The sequence below is a fragment of the Canis lupus genome, chromosome 2 (assembly GCF_003254725.2).
Source record: "Canis lupus dingo isolate Sandy chromosome 2, ASM325472v2, whole genome shotgun sequence".
NCBI lineage: Eukaryota > Metazoa > Chordata > Mammalia > Carnivora > Canidae > Canis > Canis lupus.
In genome coordinates, this window is record NC_064244.1 from 73,360,754 (window position 1) to 73,387,674 (window position 26,921).

General features: G+C 58.4%; 1 protein-coding gene across 1 annotated transcript in view; it reads left to right on the plus strand.

Annotated features, from left to right (window-relative positions):
• RUNX3 (RUNX family transcription factor 3) overlaps positions 1 to 26,921 on the plus strand; it is a 60,380-nt gene that overhangs the window by 27,584 nt on the left and 5,875 nt on the right. The window contains exons 2-5 of the mRNA XM_049105852.1: positions 3,745 to 4,025; positions 5,850 to 6,006; positions 13,960 to 14,064; positions 24,958 to 25,116. Of these exons, the coding sequence (XP_048961809.1) occupies positions 3,745 to 4,025; positions 5,850 to 6,006; positions 13,960 to 14,064; positions 24,958 to 25,116 (702 nt within the window). The remainder of the gene's footprint in view (positions 1 to 3,744; positions 4,026 to 5,849; positions 6,007 to 13,959; positions 14,065 to 24,957; positions 25,117 to 26,921) is intronic.

A 26,921-nucleotide genomic window follows, 5' to 3' on the forward strand; every position in this document is an offset into this window, starting at 1 on the left:
ACAGCTTGCATGGATGGAGCACCCCCTATGTGCCAGGCCTGTGCTAAGCACCTTACACACGTTTCTGTAAGGAGGCCACTATCATTAGCCCTGCTTTACAGATGAAATAGATAAGGGTCAGAGAACGTTTAGGCAATTTTACCTAGATCACGGTAGGTGGTGGGAGAAGACAAACTGAAGCCGTGGGACTGCAGGCCCAGGCCCCTTCCACAGCCCCTTCTGAACATCTTAGAAGATTTTCCATATCAGGTCTGTCCAGCGTCGTGGCACCCTTGGGGGATGCTCACCCTCCCCTGCTACTAGACTCTTGAGAAATCAGACCTGCCCTTGTAAGCTCTCTGGCTTGTGGGGAGACACATGCAGGCACCTCGTTACCACCAACGCCTTTAGAGTGCACTCCTAGACACTCTCAGGTGGCCGGAGGAGGGTGCCCTGACGCAGGGTCATTTTGATGTCATGAATCCCACTCCCAAGGTCAAAGGATGCTGGTGGGAGGAGTGGCCCCCAGATCCTGAGTTCTGTGGGCTTCAGGTTTGCCACCTCCCAACTCTGGGCCAAGGTAGGCCCAGACCTCCTGGCTTCCCCACCCTGTTGCAGACAATCTGGGGTGCTCCTATGTGGAGTCCTTCAAGAGAAAGCAGGAGACTTCTACACCAGTCCACTCACTGGAAGAGGGAAAGGAGGTGGCTAGCCATACAAAATGGGGAAGGGAGAGGGTATCCACTGGTCCCATGTAAGGGAGTGGGAGTTGTCCAACTGTCTCTCGAAACAGCACAAAGAAAAACAGAGAGAGGGGCGACTGTAGCTCTCTGTTGGTCAGGGATGGGGAGGAGGTAGATTAGCCACAGGGAAAAACTGGGAATGAGCCGGCCCCTTCTTGTGCGTGTCCTCCTCACCCTCTGGCCCCTCAGAATGGGACAGGAGAGGACTCATTTCAGGCAGGGAGAATGTTCTGCAGGTGGGAGGGCACAGGGACTGTGGGGTCCCAGACGGGCCCAGTCAGTAGGCATCTGTGCCCATCAGAGGCAGGCAGGGCGCAGGGAAGCCTCCGGTCGGACACAGAGCCTGGCCGCAAAGATGGTGAGCAGTCGTAGGGACATCGGTCCAGAACGGGCAGCTCATAGGAGGCGGGCCATGGGCCTGGCCCGGGGCGCAGCTGGCTCACATCTGTGGGCAGGGCCGGCCGGGCAACCCCGCGGCGGGCAGAGTGCAGGCGCCAACTAGCGGTGGCTCCCGGAACTGCTCCCGGGCCCGCGGGCCCCCGGCGACCTCAGGCTGGAGACCCGAGCGTCCCCGGGTTCCCGCGCCCACGCGCAGCGAGCACCCTCCCGAGGGCTGCAGGCAGCCGGGTCCTGTGCCGGGTGCTGAGACCCACAGGAACCGCCTTTTCAGGATGTCCGTTTGCGAAGCCGCCGTAAAATGAGGGAGAAATCAGGCGGAGGGACAAGTAAGGGCTCGGGTGCAAACCGAAACCACTAGACGCAACGAATTTACAAACCCCAGCCGCAGCGGGTCCTGGCCCCACGGCCGCTCCCGGGCCACACGCGTCGCCCGCCCGCCCCGGCCCTGGGCCCTAACTGGCCACAACTTGCAAGGCCTTTTGACGGGAGGCTCCCAGAGGTTGGGGGCGCCTAAGCTCGGGTCCCTCGCTTTCTTCTGGTTCTGCCGCTACTGCCCGCGCCCCCGGGAGCGCGAGGCCCTTGGCCCAGGGGCCCTGCAGCTCCGAGACGCGGGCTCTCTAAGATCCCGTGAGGGTCCCTCGCGGTCCCCGCCTCCGAATGGCCCCAGGGGCTGACGTGAGGCTACGGCAGGGGCAGGGACCAGCTCTCCAGGTGGCCGAGGCTGGGCCAAAGCCTGCCCGCCCTGGAGCGCACGCGGGGCTTGAATTCGTTCCGCAACGACTTAGGCGGCGCGCCCTGGGCCGGGGTCAGATCCGGGGCGCGATCCTGCGGCCCTTCGGATCCTGTGCTCCGTCGCGTCCGAGCCTTGGAATTCGTGGGGTTGCACCTGCCGAGCCGGGAACAACGAATACTCGGCTCAGTCTCCAAAAGGGCGGCGGCGGGGAGAGTCGGCGCGCGTTCCGTTCGTGCGTTCGCTCCCGAGGCTCCAGGGAGCCCACGTGGGGCGATAACTCCGAAGGCCTGGGGGCTTGATCTTTGCAGTCCCCTCCGCGCTGTAGCCTTTCCCTAGGCCTGAGCCTTCGGCCTGCGCGGCGGGAGAGGCCAGGGCTGTTCGCCGGGAAGCCCTGGGAGTCGCTGGGCCGCGCGGGCGGGGGTGCGAGCGGCGGCGCCTCCGCAGAGCAGCCGCACGCCCGCGGCCGGAGCACAGCGCCCGGGAAGGCGGGGGCACAGGCCCTCGTGGGGCCCGTTCGCATCCACGCGGTGGAGCAAAGCTGCCTCCTCCCGAAGCCGGGGCCCTTAGCGGCGCAGCCCGACCGCGTCCTCCGCACGCTCGTCCTGCCCCGGACCCGCGTCCTCTTGCTCGACGCAGGACCGTGGCTCCGCGCCGGGCAAAAATCCGGGGGAAAACACGCCCGTTTGCAGGCCCCGCCGTGTGTTTCAGACTCACAGGCCGCCGCCGCAACGAAGTACGACGAAGCGAGGCCTGCCCGGTCCTGAGAGTTGTTTTGCGGGGAGAGCGGAGAGGAGCGGGGCTTGTCACCCCCCAAGGCAGATTCCGGGGGCCCCGGGGACACCCGTCGGTCCCGGGTTGGCACCGGGGCCCAGGGGGCCGGGCCCAAAGCCGCCGGGGGCCGGGAGCTGCGGAAGCGGCTGGTGGTCGTGGAATCTCGTGTGCGGTGGAAGCTCTTGGGCCAAAATAATTTGTGGGACAGCGCAGGGCAGGGGGGAGCGGGGGAGGGTGAGAAACCTCCATGGGGCCGCTCCCCGCTCCGTGCCACCGGCCTTGGAGCCCCCCCCAGGGCCCCCGAGCCCAGGGCGCAGGCACCAGAGGCCGAGGGAGCTGGAGGCGGGGAAGGCCGGGCCACGGGCTGCAGGGAAGGGGCGCGACGAGGGGAGCGGCGGCCCCCGCGTGGGGGGACCGCGGCCCGGGACCAGCGGCCAAGGAGCCCTGCGCAGGGCCTGGGCGGCTCAGCCAAGTCGTTAGCGTCGGCCCCGCGCCCCCGGACTCTCGAGGAGCCCCGGGCTCACGCGCCGGGCCCCCGCTCGGGCGTCCTCCCGGGGCGGGGCCTGCCGCCCCACCCCTCTGGGCGGCCCCCGGCGGTGCCCGTTCCTCCCCCACGAGCGCGGCCGAGGTGCCGGCGAGGGGGGCTCCGATTGGCTGCGCGACGCGTCGCTCGGGCCGGCCCCGCCCCCGCGGGCCCCGGGGTACTAACCCCGCGCGGCGCGGCGCGGCGCCGCCACTTGATTCTCGAGGATTTGCCGTGGGGCTGCGGCCGCGCGGTCGGCGGGGCGGCTGCGCGCGGGCTGCGCGGGCTGCGGGGGCTGCGGGGGCGGCGGCGGCGGCACAGCGCGCACGGGCCCCGCCGCGGCCGAGACCCTCGTCCCTCCGCGCGGGCCGCGGGCGCAGGATGCGGGGCTAGCGGGCCGGGCTGCGCGCCGCCGTCGGGGCAGCGAGGCCTCGCTGCGGGCGGGCCCCGGCGGGGCGTCCCCGGGCGCCGCCCCCTCGCCCCGAGGCCCCGGCCCGGCCGCTTCTGCTTTCCCGCTGCGCCGGCCGCCCCCGGGGAGCCGCGCCGCCGCCGCCCGCCCGGCGCGCTGACGGCCGCTGTTATGCGTATTCCCGTAGACCCGAGCACCAGCCGCCGCTTCACACCTCCCTCCACGGCCTTCCCCTGCGGCGGCGGCGGCGGCGGCGGCGGCGGCGGCAAGATGGGCGAGAACAGCGGCGCGCTGAGCGCGCAGGCGGCCGTGGGGCCGGGAGGGCGCGCCCGGCCGGAGGTGCGCTCGATGGTGGACGTGCTGGCGGACCACGCGGGCGAGCTCGTGCGCACCGACAGCCCCAACTTCCTCTGCTCCGTGCTGCCCTCGCACTGGCGCTGCAACAAGACGCTGCCCGTCGCCTTCAAGGTGAGTGCGGGGCCCCGGGGTCGGGCGGGCCCCGGCGCGGGGAGGGAGGGGACCACCCCGCGGCCCGGCCCCGGGCGCCTCGGCCTCGCCGCGCGCCCCGCCCGGGGACCCTGGCGTCCCTCCCGCTGCACCGGGCGCGCAGCGCTCCCAGGGGCTCGCCCCTCCGCGGCCGGGAGCCCTGCTGAGGGACGAGGACGAGGACGAGGAGGAGGAGGCGGGCGGCCCGGGCTCCGCGCCTCTGGGCTCCGCATGCCCCCGACACAGCCCGGCGGGCAGAGGGGCGGAAGAGCCGGGGCGCAGGGCGAGGACGCGGGCGGCGGGGTGCGCAGGGCGCATAGGGCCTCCCCCCTGCCGGCACCCCTCCTCCTGCACCGCTTCAGAGACACTTCCTGCTCACGCCCTCAGCCACTGGCTTCTGAAATTTTACACCGGGCGACTCTAGGGCTGGGGGGGGGGGGGTGCACCGAACCCTAAACGTTTGCAGCGGGAATCCCGAGCGTCGGGCACAAGTGGGGGGCGCTCCCACCCCTGGCAGCCCCCAGTCATTCAGAGGATCTTTTTCTCTCTGCTAGGGAGTAGGCGACTGTTTCATTTTCATTTTTTTAAGGGGGCAGCGAGATGAAACGAAAACGCCTTGGTTTTCCCCTAAACCTCTCACAGCTGCCGTGAGAAAGGGCAGGGCAGGAAGGGCCAGCGGCTGGGGGTGGCGGGTGCCCGAGGTGGCTGGAAACAGCGGCTTCTGGCAGCTGAGGCCATCCTTGCTCCCCCATTAAGATGACTCCCAAATTGGAGAAAAAAAAAAAAAAAAGGATGAGTGGCTCTTGGAGGTCTCCGGGGTGACATCTTAAAATGCCAGTGGGGAAAATCTCCCCGGGAGGGGGGGTAGGGGGATGCCCGTGTGACTTTAATCCTCAGATCGGAGGTTTTACTGTCACTTGGAGCTTAAAAGGAATCTTTGAAATTAAAAGAAGACAGGATGTTGACAGGAAATCTGGCCTTTTTAATCAGACCCCAAACATTTTCTCCTTGAAATTTTTACCATCTGGATCCCTAGTCCCTGCACGCGGTGGCCACGTTTAAATGGCTGTGACTACATTTGCAGTGTGATTCCTTTTCAAAAGGCATCTGCTTCTGCACACTGCTTGGGGTGAGGGGTGGGGGAGACCGTATTAGGGGGGGGCATCTCCACCGCCATCCTGCAGTTCCCAGCAGGTGCATCCTCCTGCTATCGAAAGCCCCTCTCTCACTTTAAAGGGGGTTTTCTGTACAACGCCTCTCAAAACACTGGTTTGTTTTGCATTTTTGCATTTTCCCTGCATAACGAATTCAGGCTCTGCAGAGGCCGGCAGACTGGGCCCGCGCCGCATTTCAGGGCCAAATTTCATACCCCAAACGGCTCTTGCATTAATTGAGCGTGGGGAGCAGTCCCGTTATTATTGTTGTTATTATTTTTACTTAGAGACTTGGTTGCTAGGAGCACGTTGATTCCTCTTTTGCTCAGGCCGAAGGAAAAGAGGAAAACTGCACCCCACACCACACTGATGAAGCTCATTCACAGCTCCCGCTTAGATTCCCTGAAAGGATCGTTTCTCAGGACATGGCTTCACCAGCTAATCTAGGATTTGGGAGTGGAAGGCAACGATTTTGGCATCTTGTGTTTGTCATCTGGGGGGAAGGTGTCCATTGCCCTTAAGCCTCTTCTCCGCTCTGCCTTTGAGAAATCCTGCAGTGCGCCTGGGACCTAGGGGAGCTGCGCGGCCCCTCCCTGCCTCTCCCTGGCCTCCCCTGCCATTCTAAGCTGTTCCCCTGCCCCTGTGCCCTCAGGTGGTGGCGCTGGGAGATGTGCCCGATGGAACGGTGGTGACTGTGATGGCCGGCAATGATGAGAATTACTCTGCAGAACTGCGGAATGCCTCGGCAGTCATGAAGAACCAGGTGGCCAGGTTCAATGACCTCCGCTTCGTGGGCCGCAGTGGGCGAGGTGAGCGGCAGGGAGTCTGCGAACCCTAACACCAGCAATGGCAAAGGTCGGGGAAGGAAGCTGAGGGCTTGCTCTCAGTCCTAGTGGGAGCCCCAGAAACAGGTCCCTGGCCTGGCTTGGTCTCAAACAGCCATTTGGAGCCCCATGGGGGAGTTACAGAGCTCTTTGAGGATATGGGTCCTTCGCCTGTAAAAGACAGCAGTTTGCTCCCAGTTTCTGGGGTTTACTGACTCTCAAAGCTGCCCATGTCACCCCTCTTTCCTGATGGAGTATCCTGGCCTCAGAAAAGATGCTGGGGGGAGATCATGGATTAAGGAGCTCTAAAGGGGACCTCATAGGTCTTTTGTGGCAAGCGGGTTTAGTGGCTAGGCTGGCTTAGACAAATGGCTGGTCTGCGGGTGGGGGGGTGGGCGGTTGGCACCCCAGCCACTCTCCGCAGGGGGCTGGGATCTCCCGGAGCTTGAGCTTCAAGCTTCCAGGCCGCCTCTCCCCAGTTGTGGTCTCCCCGAGCCTGTTTCCCTGGGCACCCTGAGCCTTAAGGTGGTTTAGAAGAGACAAGAATGCGGCGCAGGATGCCGAATGCTGGAAAGCACAGCCTGAAGGCTGCCATCCCCCGCCCCAGAACCAAGGCCAGTGCACCCCCTGCCTGTGTGTGAGCTGCCTCTGGCAGCATGAAGGAAGGCAGGACCAGCCGCCGCAGCTGTGGCTGCCGGCCCCGGGGCTCTTGAGTGGGAGGCTGCTGGGACCTGAAACCCATCATCACTTCTGGGTGGAGAAGTCCTAGAAAACCCTGCCCGGCGAAATGGAGGTTTGAGGACTCACTGGCCCTTTAAGACTAGCCTGCTAAAAAGTGGGGAGTGCCCTTGCCCAGACCCAGCCTGCCCCTCCAGCTTTGTTAAGAAAGTAAGCTAGGTTCCCTCTGCCCCCAGTCTCCACAGAGGCGGAGGCAGCATTGTACTTTTCATCACCAATAAACAAGACCTTCTCAAGGTTTTAGATTCCTCTGAGCCGCCAGCCCTGCTCAGAAACGGGCATCTGGGCACCATTTTTTCCTCTCCAACCGTTCAATGTATACATACAAATGTCAAACATATTTTGACTTTTCAGCATTAATTAAAACCAGGGCATTATTTGCATGTAATAACTGTTTACTTGTTACTTTTTATGAAACCGAAATAGTTTACATTCTTTCAAACATTTCCTGTTCCTGTTGGCTCCCTTCCCCACGCACAGATTTCTTTTCAAACGTTGCCCTTAACTGGTTGCAGGTTGATGGATGGAAAATGTTTGCTTTTATGAATTAAGCTTTCATTGCTGCTCCTAATTAGTCTCCAAGCCCCTTTTGTCATCCCCAATCTCTCAAGCCTTTTGCAGCTTAATCCCAGCTGCAGCCCTGAGTGGAGAACCACTGGCCACTGGTCCGGTGGTGGCTCACTGGGATTGCAGCTTGCCTTTGGGGCGGTGGCCAGGTGTGCAGGGCCCGGTGGCAGGAGGATGCGAGGATACGCAGGGGAGGCACAGGGAGGTCCCGCTGTAGCCAAAGCCCTGGTGAGGCAGGCAGAAGGGAACGCCCATGCCGGGAGCCCAGCAAGGCGTCAGGAGCGTGGCACCTTACTCCTTGTCCTAGCAGGTGAGATCGAGAAAGAGAAGACATGGTGATTCCCTGAGTTACCAAGAGCATGGCTGGGCGGCTGGCCATTCTGCCTCAGAAAGTGATTTCTTTGTGGCATTTAGGCCAGGGACCTGTACTCACCCTGCGGGGCCTGGGGGAAGACAGGTGGGTTTGCGGAACATCATTTAGCCGGTGCTCTTGAAGCAGGCGAGGCCGAGGCTGGGGTTGTGGCTCTGAGAGATACAGGAGGCTGAGTTTACAAACCATTCTCACCACCCTTCTCCCATCAGTCTCACTGGTCCTGGGTGGCAGGGGGCGGGGCGGGCAGGAAGGGGCCCGAGTGGGAGTTCCAGTACCTGGGGACTTGACAAGACTTTCAGACCTCAGAGGCTCATGATATCCAACCGCCTGGGTGCCACAATCACCCCACCTGGATTTCAGCCCCAACTCTGCTGCTGACTGGCTTGATGACATGGGGCAAATGGCTTGACCGCTCTGTGCCTCAGTTTCCCCGTCTGTATACTAGAGACGGTAATGACACCTCTCTGGTGAGATTTTATAAGGATTAAGGAAATTGGCACAGTGTATCACTTGGCCCATATCGAGGGTTGGATACACGTTACAGATTTTGTTACTTCAAATGCTTGCGAGTGGAAGAGATCTTTGAAGTCCCTTTGAGTGGTATAGTCACTGATTCTGTGATTATGGTGCGGTTTGGGCGGGGGTGGGGGAAACCCAGAAGGTGTGAATTGTTGAGTGGGAGAAGTGGAGGCGGGTAGCAGTGAGAAGGAAGGCTCCGGGGTCCTGTGGCATGCAGCAGCGCATCTGCTGTGCCCATGCTGCCCATCGGGAAAGTCCCACTGAGAGGACCCATCAGTGATTGACACAGACCGTAGGGCATTTGAGGAGTTGGGACAGGTTGGAATTTGGGACCCAGAGCCTTTCCCTGGCCCTCCGACTTCTGCCAAGACCGAGAAGCCAAGTAGGAACTCCTGTTTGTTTTTCTGACCTTTTAGTCCTTGATTCTGTCTTAGTTCTAGGAAGATAGGTTTCCATGGATGCATAGACACACCACCACCCCAGAGCCCTCATGATAAACCTGAAGGTGGACCCAAGAAAAGGGAGAGAAAGAAACCAAGTCACTGATGCCTCCTGCAGTGATTAGGGCTGAGGATCCCAGCCCACCAGACGCAGTGACCTTCTTCCAACAAATATTACATAACACACCCTTCATTGTCCTACAGCTGATGGAACCTACCTACTTACCTGCAGTTTCAGAATCTATATAAGTCCATAGCTATAACGGAGAAAAAATGGGCAAGTGATTTATGATAAAATATCCATTTGAATGTGTAAATGTCGGACAAAGCTATACTGAGGTGAGTGGGTGCTTGCAGAAGCCCTGGGACCACCACGGCAGACCGCCAGCCCACGGCACACGCAGCCCAGGACTCCCAAGTCCTCTGCTGTCAATGACATGGTTTTCTGAGGTTGCAAACAATTCTGAACAAAATTTAAGAAAGAAAGGAAAGAAGAGGGAGGCAGGAAGGAAAGAAGGAAGGAAAGGAAAGGAGAAGAAAGGAGAGGAAAGGAAAAGGAAAAGGAAAGATGGATTATCTTCTGTCCTGGAATATTCAGTTGTTGTTATGAAGTGTGCAAAAAACTTTGCTTTATTTCGTGTAAAACTGAGTTAGGTTCATGGCTCGGAGAATCTTTGTAACAAGTGTCGCACACACAGGAAGAATGACTACCTCGGTACCCTGTGCAGTGCCCTGATGGAGGAACGGATGGATGCAAGTGTCCTTCCCCACCACCCCGCCACGTCCCCTCTCCAGGACCACATACCACAAATTCCCAAAGTGTCCTCTAGGAGGCGGCCACAGGCCTAGGGGAAAATGAAAAAAGCCTGAGTTCCTGAACTGTCATTAGCTGGTTTAAAAGAAATGAGAGTAGGTGGAGAGAGATTTGGGATGAGACGTGTGGGTGCAGCTTACAAGCTTCTAGATGGATGTTTAGAAAACCCAGAGGTCCCCTGAGACATGTCCGCTCCTGATGTCCGTGAAGCCCCTGTGATGGGGGTTTATGACACAAGAGCCCAGGCTGAGAGGGACAGGGACTTGCCCAAAGCCACACCACCGCCAGACCTGGCTGGACGTGTTGATTGGTCCAGAGCCCCGGGTCCCCCAAGATTGCCTGGGGTCGCTCAGGGCCCTGAGGGGCAGCCATTTCCAGACTAGGACTTCTGCCCTCCAGCCGAGGCCAGCCCTTGGAATAATGACTGGTTGCAAGTTTGCCTGAGGTTCCCGCACAAAATCGTCCACCTTCTCGGTTATCTCTGCTTCCTGAGACGGGGAGAGATGGAAAGATGGGTTTGCCACGAGGCAGAGAGAGAAGTGAGGGGCACTCGGGGAGACGGCTTTCCCGACCCCTTCCTTATTGACCGGGGCCCCTGCCTCCCATGGCACCTGACACATGCCCCTCCCTTCCACTCCTGCTGCCAGGTCCCAGCCTCTCCCGTTTGTCCTCCTTCCTCCCTTCTCTCTTTGGGTACCTGGGAGGGGTGGTCCCGGGCTTGGAAAGTGAGAGGAAGCTGTTGAGGAGGGCTGATGACCTACCTCAGGGGTAGCCTGTGGTTTGCTGCCTGGTGAGAGTGGGGGATTCTCACTCCCCAGGAGCAGATCTTTATTATGGGGTGGGGGTTTGGGCAGGCTCCAGCACATTCTAACCTTTCTAGCCCTACCTAGATAACTGTTGACCTGAATGACTCATTCATTGCCCCTCTATGAGTCTCAGTTTTCTCATCTGTAAAATGGAAACAGTCATCTCTCCCTTAATACACTTAACAAACATTTCTTGAGCACCTGCCGTGTGCTGGATGCTGTTCTGGGGGCTGGGGACATAGCAGTGAACAAGTCAAAAGTTCTGGTGCCCAGGGAGGTTACCACCTAGTAGAAGGAGACAAGAGAAAATAAATAGATGAATTGCCAAAAGTAGTAAGCATCATGGGGAAGTTTGAGCATGTAGGGTGGGAGCAGGAGGGTCTGACGCTTCAAATTGAGTTTCTTAACCTTTTTTTACCCCATGGGCCACTTGACAGTTTGAGAATAATGTGTTTTAAAGAATAAAATACAAAGGATTATAATGGAAACCAATTATAATAAAACATAGTTAGCAAAATGTCTAAAAAATTGGGATAAATGTGCTGCTCTATTAGGATATTAAATAATAAGATGTGGCAATGGGTCTGATGACGACCATGATTTTGAAGTTGTGACGAGCATAGAAGATATTTAGAGAGGTTTGCAACGTCTGTAATATGATATGTAAATATCTGTGACGTCTATTGGTGACAAGGTCACAGGGACTTCTGTAATACCTCTGTGGTTTGTTGCCCATGGTCATACTTGAGGGAGATGCTAAATTGCAGCTAGAGGTTAGACACAATACAGTCCTCTTTTTTTTCCTGTCCTTGTTCATGGGCCCACTTAATCCTAAAAAGGAGTCCCGCCAGATGCCAAGTTTAAAATGCCTGCTTTATTTTTTATTTATTATTTTGTATTTAAGTTCAATTTCCCAAATATAGTATAACACCCGGGGCTCATCCGATCAAGTGCCCTCCTTAGTGCCCATCACCCAGTTTTAGATAAAGGGACCAGAGGGGGCCTCAGTGAGGTGGTGACTTTTCAGTGGAGACCTGAGGGAAATGAGGGAGACACAGGAGCACTTCAGTAATTGAGACCCATCTGGCCCGGCACCCTGCAGTGTCAAGGAGGTGATGGAAGCGGCAGAGGCCCAGGGACAGCCCCCACACACACCCCTTGGGAAAGTGCCCAGCTGACAGGGGAAGGAGGAATCCAGGACAAAAATGACCAGAGAGGGATGGGAAAGCGGATCCCAGGAAGGGGGGTAGGTGGGCAGGGAGCCTGAGGCCATCTGCCTGGCATTTCCCTAGACCTTCTACACTTTCGGTTTCCAGAAACCGTGGAAAGTGCCCCTGCGGTCTGGGTAAGGGGTTCGATTTCCTCTGACCCAGGACTCCAAGGACAGGTGCTGTGTGCATTTCCATCCCGGCCACCAGTGGGCTGGCTCAGGAAAATCCTTCCAGAGAGACCCCAGTCTGCCCCAGTTTGAGTCACACCTCAATTTAAAACCACCCCCTGGTGTCTCAGACGCCCTAGGGTTCCTTGGTGTGGCCCTGGGAGCCTGAGCTGGTTTACTTTGGTTCTGGACTCTCCTGTTTCTGAGGCTCAAGTTTTCATTTGATCACAGTGGACCCGGCCGTGCAAAGAGGACCTCAAGCTACCGCCCCCAGCTCTGAGTTTTCATCTCCTACTTGTGAAAGGGGGATGTCAAGACCACCCGGCCGCCTTGGAGAGATGCCGGGAGCACAGGGCAGCACAGTGGTCCACACAGGTGGTCTCTCTCAATTGCCCACCCCGGGCCAGCCCTGGCAGACACAGGTGCACCAGGCCATGGGCCCTTCCCTTAGGGAGCCCCTGGATCCTAACTGGGTCCCACAAATAGGGATGCTCAGAGGCAGAGAAGGAGGAGGCCAAGCTTAGGGGATCAGCGAAGCTCCTCCCACAGCCTCCTCAGTCTCACAGCCTGGGGGCTTTGATGCGAACAGAGAGGAGGGCAGGAGAGGGAGGACGCTTACTTCAGTGAAGGTGATGGGAAAATTGGGTTGCCCTTTGAGGAAAAACTCTACCTTTCACCGCACCCACCAGTTAAACCCCCAGAAGAATCAAAAAATTGAAGGTAGGAGGTAGAGAGGACCCTGTTCACCGAAGGTCAGCTTTACCTGCTTGTCACATGGGGAAACGTGCCTAAACATAAAACACTAGGAGAGATCACCCAACAAGAGGAAGAACTGAAAATGCAAAGCAGCTCGGTGTCAGAAGGCAAAACGTAAAGGCCACTGAACTGAGAAACTGGTCGCCACAAAGAGGTTAGGGAAAGTGCTAGCAGGTTATCACTGGGTGATTTCTAAAAGGCAAGAGGATGCTAATAAGGACCACGAAGCAATCATTTGTGTTGGGTTAGGACAGACAATAAGCCTATGAAAAGTTCCAGTCTCCCACCTCAATAGGCAGCCCTGCGCCGGGTGGGGGAGCCTCGCAGCGGTCACGGTGACTCTCTGGAGCATCCTCTCACTCGAGATCAATGTCCCTGAATACATCCCAACCCTCTGATGCGATGAAATCACTCACCGCTTCTTGGAACCCATTCTAAGGAAATAAGCAGAGACGGAGACAAAGATTTTTTATAAACAAAAGGTCATTTTCGTTTTATTTTAAATGGTAAAAAAAAATTATTATTTTAAAAGTTTTTCCTCTCTTAGGAATTTTGAATGGAGACTTTGGAGCCAAATGTCTATCTAAAAATAGAACAGAGTTCTGGAAATAACAGTTGCGTCTACAAATGAAATGTCGGCAGCTCCCCAGTCAGCCCTCTCTCAGCGCCCCCTCCGCTCAGCAGTGAGGAGGCCGCAGGGGGGCAGCCCCCCAGAGTAAGGGGGCAGAGAAGGAAAAGACGAGGCTTCTGTGCGTTGAAGCATTCTGCAGCCTTTAAAAATGAAGTTTATGAAGGATTTTTAATGACATCAGAAAGTGGTTATGATGTGAGGTTAAATGAAGAAAAAATCTGAAGATGCATATTCTGGTATCCTTGCCACTCTGTAAACACACATACCCACACAAAAGGGATTAGGGAAGGCAACACACGAACTTTCTCTGGCTAGTGGGACTGCGGGTGATTTTTCTGTGTTCCCCAAATTTTCTAGAAAGATCATAATTACTTTCAGGAAAAAAATAACGTATTTTTGGAAAGATTTTATTTATTTATTTGAGACAGAGAGAGCACAAGTTGGGGGGAGGGGCAGAGGGCGAGGGAGAAGCAGGCTCCCTGCTGAACAGGGAGCCCAATGCAGGGCTCAATCCCAGGACCCCGGGCTCATGACCAGAGCCAAAGGCAGATGCTTCACCCACTGAGCCACCCAGGTGGCCCCAAAATATGTATTTTTATACATATTTTAAAGATCTACTTGAGATGCTCCACACCCCAAAATCATGAGGGTCTCTGGCACAAAGGTTGCAGGGAGCAGGAGGAAAATAGGAGGGGTGCCCAGAGCATGGGGTGGGGTTAGATGATAAAATTGGTGCAAGATCTCCTGAGGCCTTGAATGTCAAGGCCAGCAATTAGAACTTCACCCAGAGCCCCTTTGTCTGCCCAGGTTCAAAGGAGAGAGATCTGTGCCTTGGGGAAGGGAGAACCGGGATGAAGCTAATTACGTTAATAGCTCCAGGTGCCAACCTTCTGCCTTTATTCTCCACTCCCCCCAGGGAAGAGTTTTACACTGACCATCACCGTGTTCACCAACCCCACCCAAGTGGCCACCTACCACCGAGCCATCAAGGTGACTGTGGATGGACCCCGGGAACCCAGACGTAAGTGCCAGAGTCCCTGATCCCCTGGGTGTGGGGGAGAAGAGTCCAGCGGGGGGCGGGAGGGGCAGCAGCCAGGGTCAGATAGATGGCACTGGGTCCCTGGAGTGCCCCTGTGGAGGATCCCAGTCCTGGGCTCTACCTCCCAACACACTGTGTGCCTGCCCGCAAACCCTAAACCCTGGGTGCTTAGCCCTGGCCTGACCTCCTTCCCTGTGGGATGACTGCCCACGAAGGGGCGGGGCGCAGCTAAAGGAGTATGGATTTGCAATTTGCATTTGTTAAGGAAAGGAATAGGATGGAAAAAGCTTCAGATAGGGTATTTGTGAGGGGGGCGGGGTGGAGCCAGGTTTGCTCTGCTCCACCCCAGCTTCCTCTGCCAGTGGCTGAGGGAGGGAGCCATCAAAAACAGGAGCTGGTCTGGCTACGAGGCCAGATCCCCTCCTTGGAAACTTTCCTTGGATCTCAGTATATGACTTAAGTCACACAGAGCCCAGGCCATCTGACCCCAAAACCCATACTCAAGAATGCAGATTGGATTCTGCAAATGTTTATTGAGCACCTACTATGTGCAGGGAGTCCTGATGTGTGCAGATCAGAGAGAATTTGTGTTTAATTGCTTCTATCTGCCAAAGGACCCAGAGTTTGCAGATTTAGATTAGGGGGGTGGGAGGGGCAGCTGCCACAGGGTGGGCCAGAGGTCTGTGTTCACCAAATGAATGAATGACTGTGCTTTCATGAATAAATGGAACTGAGAACCAGCTGGCCAGCTCTGGACTGGCTGCTTTCTGGACCCTGCCCAGAGTGCTTGTCTGGAGCCCCCCACCCCTACTTGCAGCATGCTCGGTGTGGGGTACGGAGAGCTGCCCTGTCTTTCTCTTTGTGATAGTGGCCCTTTGCGTTTAGAAACCCTCTTGTGTTTATTATCTCATGGGATCCTTGTGACAGCGGAGCCAAAGGGTCACCCCAGTGCCAGTGAGAAGAGAATCCAGGCCAGGGGATGTTGAGAACCTGCCAGGGCCTCCCACGGTCTGCTGGGAGCTGCCTTGCCATCCAGAGACAGTCTTCAATTTCTATTCCAAGCTGGGTGGACTTGGGGCAGGAAGACAGAATGGAGACTTGAGCCTGGGAGGCTCAGAACAAGGCTTGGCTATGCCAGGGTGTCGTTAGTGAGGGCCACCCAGACCAGGTTCTGGGCTGGCCCCTTCCTTCTTGGGAATCAGGCCGGCCTGGCTCCCCATCTGTCCAGTTCCTGGGCCCACTCCAGTGTCTGGCCACATGGGAAGTCCTCCCTGCAGGCTCTCCAGCCCCCCTGAGCTCCCACGCATGGCCATCAGGCCCACAGGTGGGCATCTGCTCTGCCCAGATTCCTGTTGGGATTGGACTTGGATGGGTCCATGCCCCTGGCTTTGGGCTTCACAGCCCTGGATAGGTTGTATCTTCTTTTTAGCCTCCGTTTGTCATCTGTGAACTGGGTCAGTGATCCCAAGAGTCTCAAGGTGGTGATGGTTGGGAAGCCCTTGTGAACCATAGGCCCCCATGGTGCAGAGAACAGATTCTGAGCCAGCCTGCCTGGTAGAGGGACCTTGGGCAAGTTGCAAGCCTCTCCGGGCCTCAGCCCCTCCTCCCGGAAGTGTGGTGATACCACCCACACTGCAGGCCTAGAGATCAGTGACAGCATGTGGATAGCATCTGGCTGTGGCAGAGGGAGGGTCCTGCTGAGTCACTGGATCCGTGGTGTTCTGTTATCCCCAGTACCTGGCCACTGCCATGCATTCCCACCGCCACCACCACCATTAGGGAATGGTGACCCTCTCTTGGTGACCCTCTCGGGTGACCCATGCGTCTGCTGACAAACCCACGCCATGGCCATAGAGGTATAAAGGAGGTGATGTGCCACTCTGTTCTCCCGGGGCAGGATGGAGATGGACAGAAGCTACAGTCAGGCTCAGTGTGATGAGACAGCACTTAGGAACCACTCCACAGAGCACCGAGTCCATGGAGGCATGCGAGCAGGGGGTCCTGCAGCTTGCTAGGAACGTTCCGAGGGCCCAGCAATGCCTGGAATCCCTCAGGGCCCTTTCTGTCCAGCCCTGCTCCTCCCAGAGCTGCCCACCTTCCCCCTGGAGTCCCTTGGGTGAGAGTAGAGGCTCAGCCCTGGCTTTGGGCGCCCCCAGTTAGAATCCCTTGGCTGCTCTTCTCTCCCAGGGTCCCACGGACCTGAGACACCCTTCTGGGGGGGAAGCTGACAGAGGAAGGGGTGGCACAGGACAAGGCAACAGAGGCCAGAGGGAGACAAAGCAGCAAGAGGAAGGAGAAGGAGCTGGAGGCCAGGAAATAGGCTGGAGTCAGAGGCCGGGCTAGCCCTGGGACCTGAGGCAGACGGCACCCCTCTCTGGGCCTTGGCATGGGCCAGACCTGTGGCTTTAAAGCGACTTGTTCAAACATAATCTTAACAGCAGCTTATTTATAGAGAAGAGCAGCTGTGGGAGGGGGCAGTTCTCCAGCCTCCCATCCCGAGGACCTGCTTGTTCCTGCCCCTGCCCACCCAGCCCTCAGGTCAGGTCTGACCAGCATCCGGGCTTCTGACCTCAACCTGGCCTTCAGTCTGTGAGCTTGGTCAAATCGTCTTCCTTTCTTGGCCTCTGTTTCCCCTCCTAGAAGAGGGAAGGGAACCAGCTCAGTGCTGTTGGTCACCAGGTGTCTCCTACATACCTGGTGCAGAGTCCCCGTTAACGGGTCCTCAGACAGCCCAGGAGGAGACAGGCCAGGAGGCAGAGCCACTTGCCCGAGGGCAAGCTTCAGTGCACCCCATGGGCTCTGGTCTGGGACTCAGGGAAGTGGGGGCCACTTAGAAGGGCCTTTCCTCTCTCACTGTGCTCATCTGTAAAATGGGGATGATATTAGCTAATAATTAGCCTCTGCTCTGGGGAGTTGTCTGAGCATTAAAGGAGCTTGCAGCTGCCCAGCCCACAGGAAGTACCCAAACCCTCATGGATTATCACAGGATTTCCTTTCTGGGCTTTTCTCCTGCTTTGTGACTCCCAGCCCCATGTGAGGGCTGAGCCTTCTGTGGGGTTGGGTGGGGTGGGAGTAGGGGCTGGTCCTGGGAGCCAAGGAGTGGGAGTCTGCAGATCCCTGAGGCCCAGCTGTGGGTTCTGTGGCTGGGTCGTTCCCCTCTGGTGCCCTGCAGAGCATGCCCGATCTGCAGCCAGGTGGCTGGCTGGGTTTGAAGGCTGGCTTGGTGGCTTCCTGCCTGTGTGGCCTTGGTTTCTGAGGTTCTCAATGCTGGTGTCCCTCATAGTCACCGGGGGCTGGTTAAAAAAGCAGGTGGCTGAGCAGAATCCAGGATTCAGGCAGGAGGCAGTCCAGTGCCTGGCAATTCTGGCATGGACCGTGGTTTAAGAACCGCTCACCCCATCTTCCAAGCTTAGCAGGTGCTGATACCTGAAAGCGTAGGACCCAAGTTCTTAATCCTGCCTGAGGCAGAGGGGGCGGTTCTGGCATCTTGCCTGTGGGCCCTTTCTTCCCAAAAATGCACACAAATATTTTCCTGGGCACCTTTCAGGTGTCTGGCACTGTTCTAGAAGCTGAGGATGCCACAGTGAATCCAATAGACAGGCTCCATCCCTTTCAGGTCTTACACGCTAGCAGTGGGGAAAGATGGTAAATAGTTCTCTTGTCACCGTGGCCCACACTGCCCTCCCTGATCTGTGCTCCTTACCCCTGCCTTCTTCTCTGACATCTTCCTCCTCACTCACCCCACTCTGGCCACACCGGCCTCCTGGCTGGTCCTCGAACTGGGCGGCCACATCCCTGCCGCGGGGCCTTTGCACTGCTATTCTCTCTCTCTGGAACACTCCTCCCCAGACACCCCTAGAATCACGGCTGACTCTTTTCCACCCTGAATGAAGTCTTTACCCTAACTTCTCAGTGAGCCGCCTCCCCTGACATGCTGCTTCAGATCACACATTCACCCACCGCCACCCATACTTACCAGCCTGGATTTTGCTTGGAGCCCTGGTTACTTTCCAAGATGCCATAGAGTTCATACATTTATTTCATTTATTTATCATCTCTCCTCACCAGTGTCTGTGCTCCATGGGGCAGAGGTTCTCTCCTCTGCTTTGCTAGGCACTGGCCTAGAGCCCGAAATGCAGATGTGAGCACTTAGGAGGCGCTCAGTAAATGTTTGTTGAGTAAATGAAGTAAACAAATGATTAGCTGATTTAATTTCAGGTAGTGAGAATTCTTTTTTTTTTTTTTAAGATTTTATTTATTCATGAGAGACACAGAGGGGCAGAGACACAGGCAGAGCGAGAAGCAGGCTCCCTGCAGGGAGCCCAATGCGGGACTCGATTCTAGAACCCTGGATCACGACCTGAGCCAAAGCCAGACGCTCAATCCCTGAGCCACCCAAGTGCCCCGGTAGCGAGAAGTCTTAATGAAGAAAAACAGAGCTGGGTGAAGGGGTAGGGAGTACAGGGATAGGACGTGAGCAGGGAGTGGATCCAGGGGGGCCGGTTGAAGAGGTGACATTTGGCCAGAGAGGTCTGAAGGAAGTAAGCACAGAGCCACTGTGGCTGCTGGGGGCCCCCAGACAGCATGGGCGGGAGAAGTGACCCTAAACCTGTCTCTGGACCTTCAAGAGTCCTCAAGGTGCCACAATTTTGCTCTCAGCTCCAGGTACGGGAAGGCAGAGGGGTGCCTGGGTTGAGGAGAGGCAACTGCTCCTGGCCCCTGGCTCCCAGGATCCCCTAGATCCCCAGGGGAGTGCACCCAGCAGGAGGGAAGGGGTTAACCTCAGACCTCCCGGCTTCCCCTAATCAACCCCAGGCCGCTGGAAGCCCCACTTGCAGCCCTGGGAGGGAGCAGCTTGCCTCCCTGCCCGCTGGCCCCCCGCCAGCCCATTTCCCTGCCCAGCCACCGACCAGCTTTCATCTGCTCACAGGGGGCCGATTCAAGGCAGACCACCCGGGGCCCAGCACCCGCCTGCGATTCCGCGCGCGGTTGTTAAGAGTCGGGTGTAAATCTCCTGACAGGCCACAGAGCGGGCCTTGGGCCCGGGTGCCCCACCCCGCGGCTGGGCGGACAGTGGCGGCTGTGTCTGGGTTGTGACCGCACCAGGGCTGGGCCAGGCAGCCAAGGAGGCAGCCGAGTGGCTTCAGATGGGTGAAGGCCCCATCACTGGGGCCCACATTGTTCCCGGCAGCCGATGCTGTTCCTGAGCCCTGCCCAGCTCGGCTTCTCCCTGGCCCCTGGCCCCCGGCCCCCGTGGCCTCCTGTCTCCCACCAGCTGAGGCAGAATGATGAGCTGGCCTCTGGCCAGTGGAGCCTCACCGCCCGTCAACACAGCACTCCCCTCTCGGAGGTCTCAGGAGGCCAAGACCTTAGCTGTCACGCTTCATGCAAGGTGCTGACCATTTCCAGGTGTGACCTTGACGCTGTGCCTCCACTTTGCCGTCTGTAAAATGGGGACAATGGTAGCAGCCTCACAGAGGGCTGTGGCCCTTGTAGGTGACATGCGTGGCCCACCTAGCACAGTGCGTGGCCCATCGTCGATGCCCACAGAAGTGGTCGCACTCTCATCACGGGGGCCTGCGCTGGGCCAGCATGAAGGCAGGGCGATGGCTCCGACGGTTTCCCCAGAAGTACCAGGTACCTGGTAGGTGAGGGGGCCCCATGCTGGCCCAGCTGGTGGTGATGAAGGATGCCCTGGGACTGCCGATAAGGGAGCCCCCAGCCCAGAACCCAGCCCTGTCCTCTGCCACCAGCACTGCGTGACCCTGGGTGAATCAGCGGTCTGGCTGGGCCCCAGTGTTCATTACCCCCCTTCTGACCCTTCTCCTACGTCTGCGAGGCTGGGCACCCCCACTTTGTAGACACATTAAGGAAGAACTGCGGAGCCCAGGACGCCTTCCCTGAGGCTCCAGGCCAGACTGCTGGTTTCATTCCTGCAGCCTCTTCCCGCCCTTGGGAGTTAGATTGTGATCTCCATTTTACAGATGAGACAGCTGAAGCCCCAGGGGAGAAAGGGACTGCCCCCCATCACCAGTCAGGGAGAGCTGTCTCCTACAGGCCTGAGCCACTGGGACCTGCCCTCCCACAAATGGGGGTCGCAGCTCTAAGGGAGACAGTGTTGCAGGGGCTGTCAGTGACCTGAGCCCAGCTACTGGAGGCTGACAGGTCGCCTGGGCCAGGTGTGGCAGGCCAAGGTGGGGCCTTACCCAGGTGGCCCCCATCCTCCCAGCAAAGTGCCTTACCTTTAAACCCTTGGGGGGTCTGTCCTGCAGCTCATCTTCACCTCGGGGGGCTAGACCGTGTAAAAACCACATTACAGGAGTAGCAGCTGAGGCCCAGAGGGGGAGAGGGACTTGTAGGTTGGAGCAAAGTGAGGCTCTAGCTTCGGAGCAGGGCAGAGCTTCTGGTGGGTCCACCGAGACCCTCTCCTCCCCAGGCCCACCCTCCTGGGCCCACAGAGAGCCAGTCTGGGCCCTGAGCCTGGGCCGGGCCCTAACACCCTGGTCTGAGGCCCCCTGATGATCAAAACCCATGCCCCTTTCTTGCAGGAAGGCCTCCAGGAAGAGAAGGTGGCCTCAAGCTGTCTGACCTTGAGCATGTCATAGCCAGCCTCTGTTTCTTCACCTGTAAAATAGGGACGGTGGGGACGATGCGGGGTGAAGCCAGGCAGGCATGTCAGTGACGACATAGACGCTGGAGCGGAGGAAGCTTTCAGCGAGCTAAGCTTTGGCTGCAGCTCTTATTCTGTGCTCGGCTCGTGCTCCTACTGCTCTGAGCCTGCAGGGTGCTGCCGGGTGGGCTGGGCACAGAGACAGGGGGTCCGCCTGAAGGGGAGTGGCTCTGGGCTGAGCCCGAAAGGACCGGGAAGCCTCCTGGTAGGGGCTGCGCTGGAGCTTAGCTGGGACTCTGAAGTGTGAGAGGCGGAGAGTGCTTGAGAAAGGCCGAGAACAGCAGCAGCAAGAGGAGGCGGGTGGTAGGGGGTGAACCCTGCGTGAGCAGCCCTGCCTTCTTTCCTTCTGGAGGCCCTCCTACGGCCAGAGGCTGAGCTTTGTAATCTTATGCCAGAGACTTTCAAAGCTAGAGGGGCCTCAGGGAGCAAGCGGCGCAGCGGGGAAACTGAGGCACAACGTGACAGGGCCGGGCCCCAGGTGACCGAGTAAGCGAGGCCAGCGCGCCCCACCCAGCTCCCACGGTGGGTGGCCAAATGAAAGAGGTCTATTCTGTAGGCCCATCTATCCTCAGGCACAGGAAGTTCCGTTCTCCAAATGTGACGGCCGGGCCCTGTGGCTCCAAGACTCTCTGGCGCCCGGGCCACGCGGAGCCACCTCAGCCTCCCCTCGCCCCTCCCTGGCAGCGGCTCCGGAGTCCCGCGGCAGCAAGGAGGCGACTCCCCAAGTACTGTTAGAAGTGCCCTGCTCCAGAGTGGCCCTGGCGAAGGCAGAGAGCAGCAGATGGTGGAGCGCGTGCTCTCGGGCCTGACCGCCTCGTGTCCGTCCCAGACCAAGCACGTAGCGTCGGTCCCCTCTAGAAGCCTCAGTAGTCCCACCTGTACAGTGGGAACAAAACGGAAAGTGTCAGGAGAGAGAACACGCCCCGGACTTGGCCTCAGGGGTCTGCCTGCCAGTGCAGGCTCCCCCCCCCCCCGCCCCCCACACCACCCTGGCTCTGTGTCCCAGACTCAGCCATTGTGGCCTCGGCTTCGGCTTCGGGGTGAGGATGCTAATCCTGCGTAGAAGTGACAGTCAAGATAGCAGCGACCCATGTAGATGGAGCGTATTCCTAGACCTTGTTTGGCCAGGACAGGGATGCTGCGGCTTGGCGGGGCAGGGGGGTGGAGGGGAGTGTGACTCGAGTGAGGCCACCAGGCTGCACAAGTGGCAGGCCCATCCTTGAGCCCAGGCTGCTGTGAACTCTGCCCTCCTTCCGCTGGGCTGCAGGAGTAACCATAAACACCTCGTACACAGTGTGACTCAGAAACAGGACTTCGTTCCGTGGTGACGATAATTACAAGGCCTGACGTTCTGCACCAGTTTTTGTGTGGGCCCCATTGGCTCACTTCAAACTTGTGGTTGACCGAGGCACCCAGAATCTTTGCACCCAGCTGCTGTCAGGTCAGGCTGCAGCCCCGCGTCTACGCCGCCGACTTCCTCCCTGTTGGGATCGTCCTGAATTCATGTGTCGTCCACCTTGGCCCACACGTCACCCTACCACCCTCGGTGGCTGCAACAGCTGCGTCGACGGCGTTTCTCCCCAGGTCCTTGACGGCTGCGCTGCGACACTCCCCTAGAGACCACCTCCTGAGGGTCTCCGCTAAGCAGGCCTCAGTGGCTAAGGTTACCCAACCAACCAGAAAATGAAATCTCGAACTCTGAGGTTGCCAACTGGCAGCGGGTAGGCAGGACACATCCTACAGGTTGGTTTGGGGTTTTTAGAGGGTTTTGTTTTCTTTTTGTTTTTGTTTTCGTTTTCAGTATTAGAATTAATGGCCGGCATATAAAGAGTTCACATAGAAGCGGGGTTCTCCTGGTAACCTGGAGGCTCTGGCAACACTGGGCCCACCCTCATCAGGCACCGGCCAGCTGGACTGCGTGGCAACTGGCCCTTCTGCAAAGCACACCCCCTCCACTCTGCCCCACTCCCCACCCATCCCATGTGCCTCATGGACGTGACTTGCCTGGCTACGAGTCTGTAGCCCCAGCTCCAGCTCAGGTCACCCCCAGCCTTCATTTGCCCCCTTACCTACGGTCCTGGGAGGCAGCACAGGGGCCTGGCTGGAAGCCGAGTGGTCTCATCTTGGCTGACGGTATCCCCTGGCCTCCAGGACTGGGGCCTCCTCCGAGGAGAAAGTGGGTTCCCTGCTTCTTGCTGACTTGCTGAGCCTACTGTGGCTCCCAGGACTCCCTGTTCATCTCTAAGAACCCCCAGGTGCCCATCTGAGGCAGGGGTGTGCAGGGAGCCTGGGTGCATCTATGGTGCCAGGATCCACTGCATCCCCAGTTTGAAAATCAGAAATCAAACCCATTCTGAGGCCTCTACCTCTGTTTCTCATTCCCAGGGACCCTCACTAGTCATTTCACACTTTTCTAGGCCCCCAGCACGTGTCGGGGCCTCAGGAAGAACAGCGAGGGGTTCTGTTTTACCTCCCATCTACTTCTCTCGTCTCTCCTCGCCAGTCTAGAAAACTCGGCAGGTCAGCAGATCCGAGGACTCAGGCAAGGCCCTTAGCCGCTCCCCTTGCTTCTTCTCCAAGGACATCCTTCTCTTCCTCGCTGTGTGACTGAGGGCAAGCCTGTTCACCTCTCTGAGCTGTAATTCTCTGTAAAAAGAGAACCCGGCCGCCCTGCCTGGCTGGCCTCCTGCCTCTGTCGGGATCGGGATTGGAGTGGGGTCCAGTGGAGTGGAACGGACCAGCCACCAGCCTCGGGTGTTAGGCTCGTGGCTGGTGTCTGCACTGGAGAGATCCCCAGACACAATGAAGTGTGAACAGCGTTGCTCCTGGGTGTACTGCCCGTGAATAGCGGAGGAAATGTGAAAACAACCTAATCATCCGTCCCAGAGGGCTGGCTGAGTGAGCTGCACTGAGCTGCGGCCTCCAGGGGCCGTGCCAGGGCAGGAGGAGGGACAGCTTGCTGGCCAGTGCTGAGCCCTGCCTGTGCCACCCGGGAGGGCTCCCCAGGTGTAGCGGGAGCTCTGTTGTTTCTATGGTGCTGGGTTCCTCCCCCCATTTTACAGATCAGGAGACTGAGGTGGTACTCTGGGATGTGCTACTGGAAAAAGCGAGCTAGAGAATGATAAACCTGAGACCATTCAAGAAGTTCCGTGAGAAACTGGTTCTGTTTTCCATGCATGTGACACCAAAAAAGGCTGGAAAGAGAAACCACCCAACTGACCACGTGGGGGCTTCTGGGGAGGGGTTTAGAGCGGGTCAGAGAAACCATTGGCCTTACCTATAGTTTGGTAATGCTTTTATTTTTATAGAGATTCGTGTGTTGCTTGTGAAATGTAAAATGAATAATTGAAAAAGTGGGGGGTGGGGAGTGGTCCCCGCAAGTTTATGTCATTCCAGAAGCTGTGAGGGTAGCCTCAGCTAGCTGCACAGAGGCAGGGGCATGACCACCCCGCCCCTGCCCGTCTCCCCGGGGACCAGGAGATGAAGCTGGGGCCCTCCTATGTGGGCCATGGCTTGGAAGTAATAGGAAATGCTAACAGTTTCTCCAGGTGTGACGCCCCAGGCCAGGGCACTGGCCGTCGGTCCCCAGCTTCCAGTCAGAGGTGCGAGTTTGGCCCCTCCTTGAAGTGCCCCATGTGTCTTGTGCACGTCTCAGTGAATCTTCCCCACCCCCACCCCCCCACCCCCCCACCCCCGTCTGAGGCCAGGAGAGAAGCAGCATGTACTGGGGGTTCCCAGGCTGGCCCAGGGCTGGAGCAGCCACTTGTCCCACTCCGGCGCCACCTATTATTCTTGTAGATGTGGGGAGTGTAACGTCTGGGACACCGGGAGGCAGAGGGTGGCAGCACTCCTGGGCTCTCTCCCTCGCTACCACGGGAGCCCCCATGAGCCACCTTCACAGGCCCGCTGCCTCAGTTTCCCCTTCTGCACAGTGGGTTGTAGAAGTTCAGGTAGAAGGACGTGTTCCCACTCAGGCAGGCAGGGCTGAGACGGGCCATCACGGCAGCCCCAAGGCAGCACGTCATGGCCATCCTCTGTCCAGAAAGTCTTTGGGGAACTCAGGAAGGAGGTTGGGAGTAAGCTGAGGATTGCCCTGGAGAGGTCTCGGGCTGGACCTCCGGGAGAACCTCCCAGCAGAGTGAGGCATTTCTGTCCCCCTGAGACTCTCGGGAACCGGCTGCTGACGGGCTCCCCATGCTCTGCAGGACACCGGCAGAAGCTGGAGGACCAGACCAAGGCGTTCCCCGACCGCTTCGGGGAGCTGGAACGGCTGCGCATGCGGGTGACGCCGAGCACGCCCAGCCCCCGCGGCTCCATCAGCACCACCAGCCACTATAGCAGCCAGGCCCAGACCCCCATCCAAGGTATGGCCCAGCGGGAGAGGGTGGGGACGGGGATGGGGCCCCAGACGAGGGCGCCCTTGGAGGAGCAGGCACTGCACTGCCTTGTGAAGGAGGATGCTCCTGCCCACTGGCTCCTACGGATGTGTCCTTAGGGATGCTCCGTGCCCAGACCTGGGCCAGGCCCTCCATTCATTCACTCAGCAAACACTCACCAACACCCACCATGTGCCACGCGCAAGGTGCCTGGCCCCAGGGGTCAGCATGACACAGTCCCTGCGTCCGGGAACCCGCCGTCTCCTGAGGGATGTGGGCATTCATCCCATAGCGTACCCGTTAAAATTGGGGCGTGACTTGTCTAAGGAGCCCGTGACAGACCTCCCCCTGCCAGAGATACCATGTGCCCCACGCCTGAGCCTCAGCTGTGGTTTCCGAAAGAGGGGCAGGGGTGGATGCCTCTGCCCAACCCTGGGGCGACATTCAGATGCCATAACTGCCCTCAGGTGACCCTCGTAACCAGCAAAGTGATGTCACGGCCCTGGAGACACACAGCGGCGCCTGGGAAAAGTCCCCCCTTGGCCCAGAGACTTCTTACAAACAGAAAAGACAAGGGAGGCCTCTAGGTGTCCTTGTCCCTCCTGCTTGGATGGACATGACAGGCACAGCGAGGCCGGGCTGCGGAGACAGGCCTGGCACAGGGCAGGCCCGTGAATGGCCGGGTGAGGAGTATCTACCCTGTTCCCTGGGCCCTCTCAGCCGGTGGGTTGGGGCGCAGGAGCCGGGGTGAGGCGGGCCCTGGGGCACAGAGCTCTCGTCCAGAGTGCTGGACAGAGGCAGCAGGGCCGGCTGCCGCCATGGACGGTGGGCGGCCCCTCTTTCCCGGTCCTGCAGGGCCTGCTTACAACCCATCTGGCAGATGAGTGAATTGAGGCTTAAGAGATTAAGAGCCACTCTTGGGTCGCAGAGCCCATCAATGACCAGGTCCAATGTCCCCCCAGCCCCTAGTCCCTGCACTTCTGAGAATGCAGATGAGGGCATCACAAACAGGAAGAGCCCAGGGTGAGGGTGCAAGCTGACTCCCTTCTCCCCTTCACACTCCAGGCTGAGCTCGGGGCTCACTGGGGCTCTCCGCTGCAGGAGGCCTTGCCGCTAGCTCTTGCCGTGTGTGCCAGGCACGATCCAGTGGCGGGGGGACTTGTTACAGCCCCTCAGTATGAGGAGGTGGTCCCTTCTTTTCTGGTGTGGGAAGCTTCCATTCTTGGCCTTGCTGAGCCCCCCAGGGTCAGGAGAGACCCATGGGCTAGTGAGTTTGAGACATTTGGTGGTTCTTGAGCCCCAGGGCCTGCAGCATAGGGTCTGACCCCCAGAGACAGTGGGAGGTACTCTGCTCCCGGGGGTCCTGCCCACCCCTGCCCAAAAGCTGTCTATGCTTTAGTCTCTCACAGGCCAGCACTTGTCAAGGGACAGTAGTCTAACACTCCAGGCCTTTCCCTGCCGTGGGCAGAGCTGGGGCCCAGTGGGTATCAGGGCCCAAAACCTAGAAGGTGAAAGTAAACAGTGGCTTCCCGCCCCACAGCTCCCATGGAAGCACAGTTGCATGAACTTGACTTAGAAATCAGTGCCCGCAGGAGCCTGAGGCAAGCCTCCCACCCCCTGTCCAGCCCTGAAGGGCCAGAGCCCCTCCCTCCACTCTAGGGCAGCCAGGAGGGGAGGTTGGATCTGTATGGGGCGTGGCTGACCCAGTCCTTCCCCTTCAGCTGTGATCTCAGGCAGATTACTTCCCCTCTCTGAACCTCAGTATTCTCATCTGTAAGTGGGAAGAAGGTACC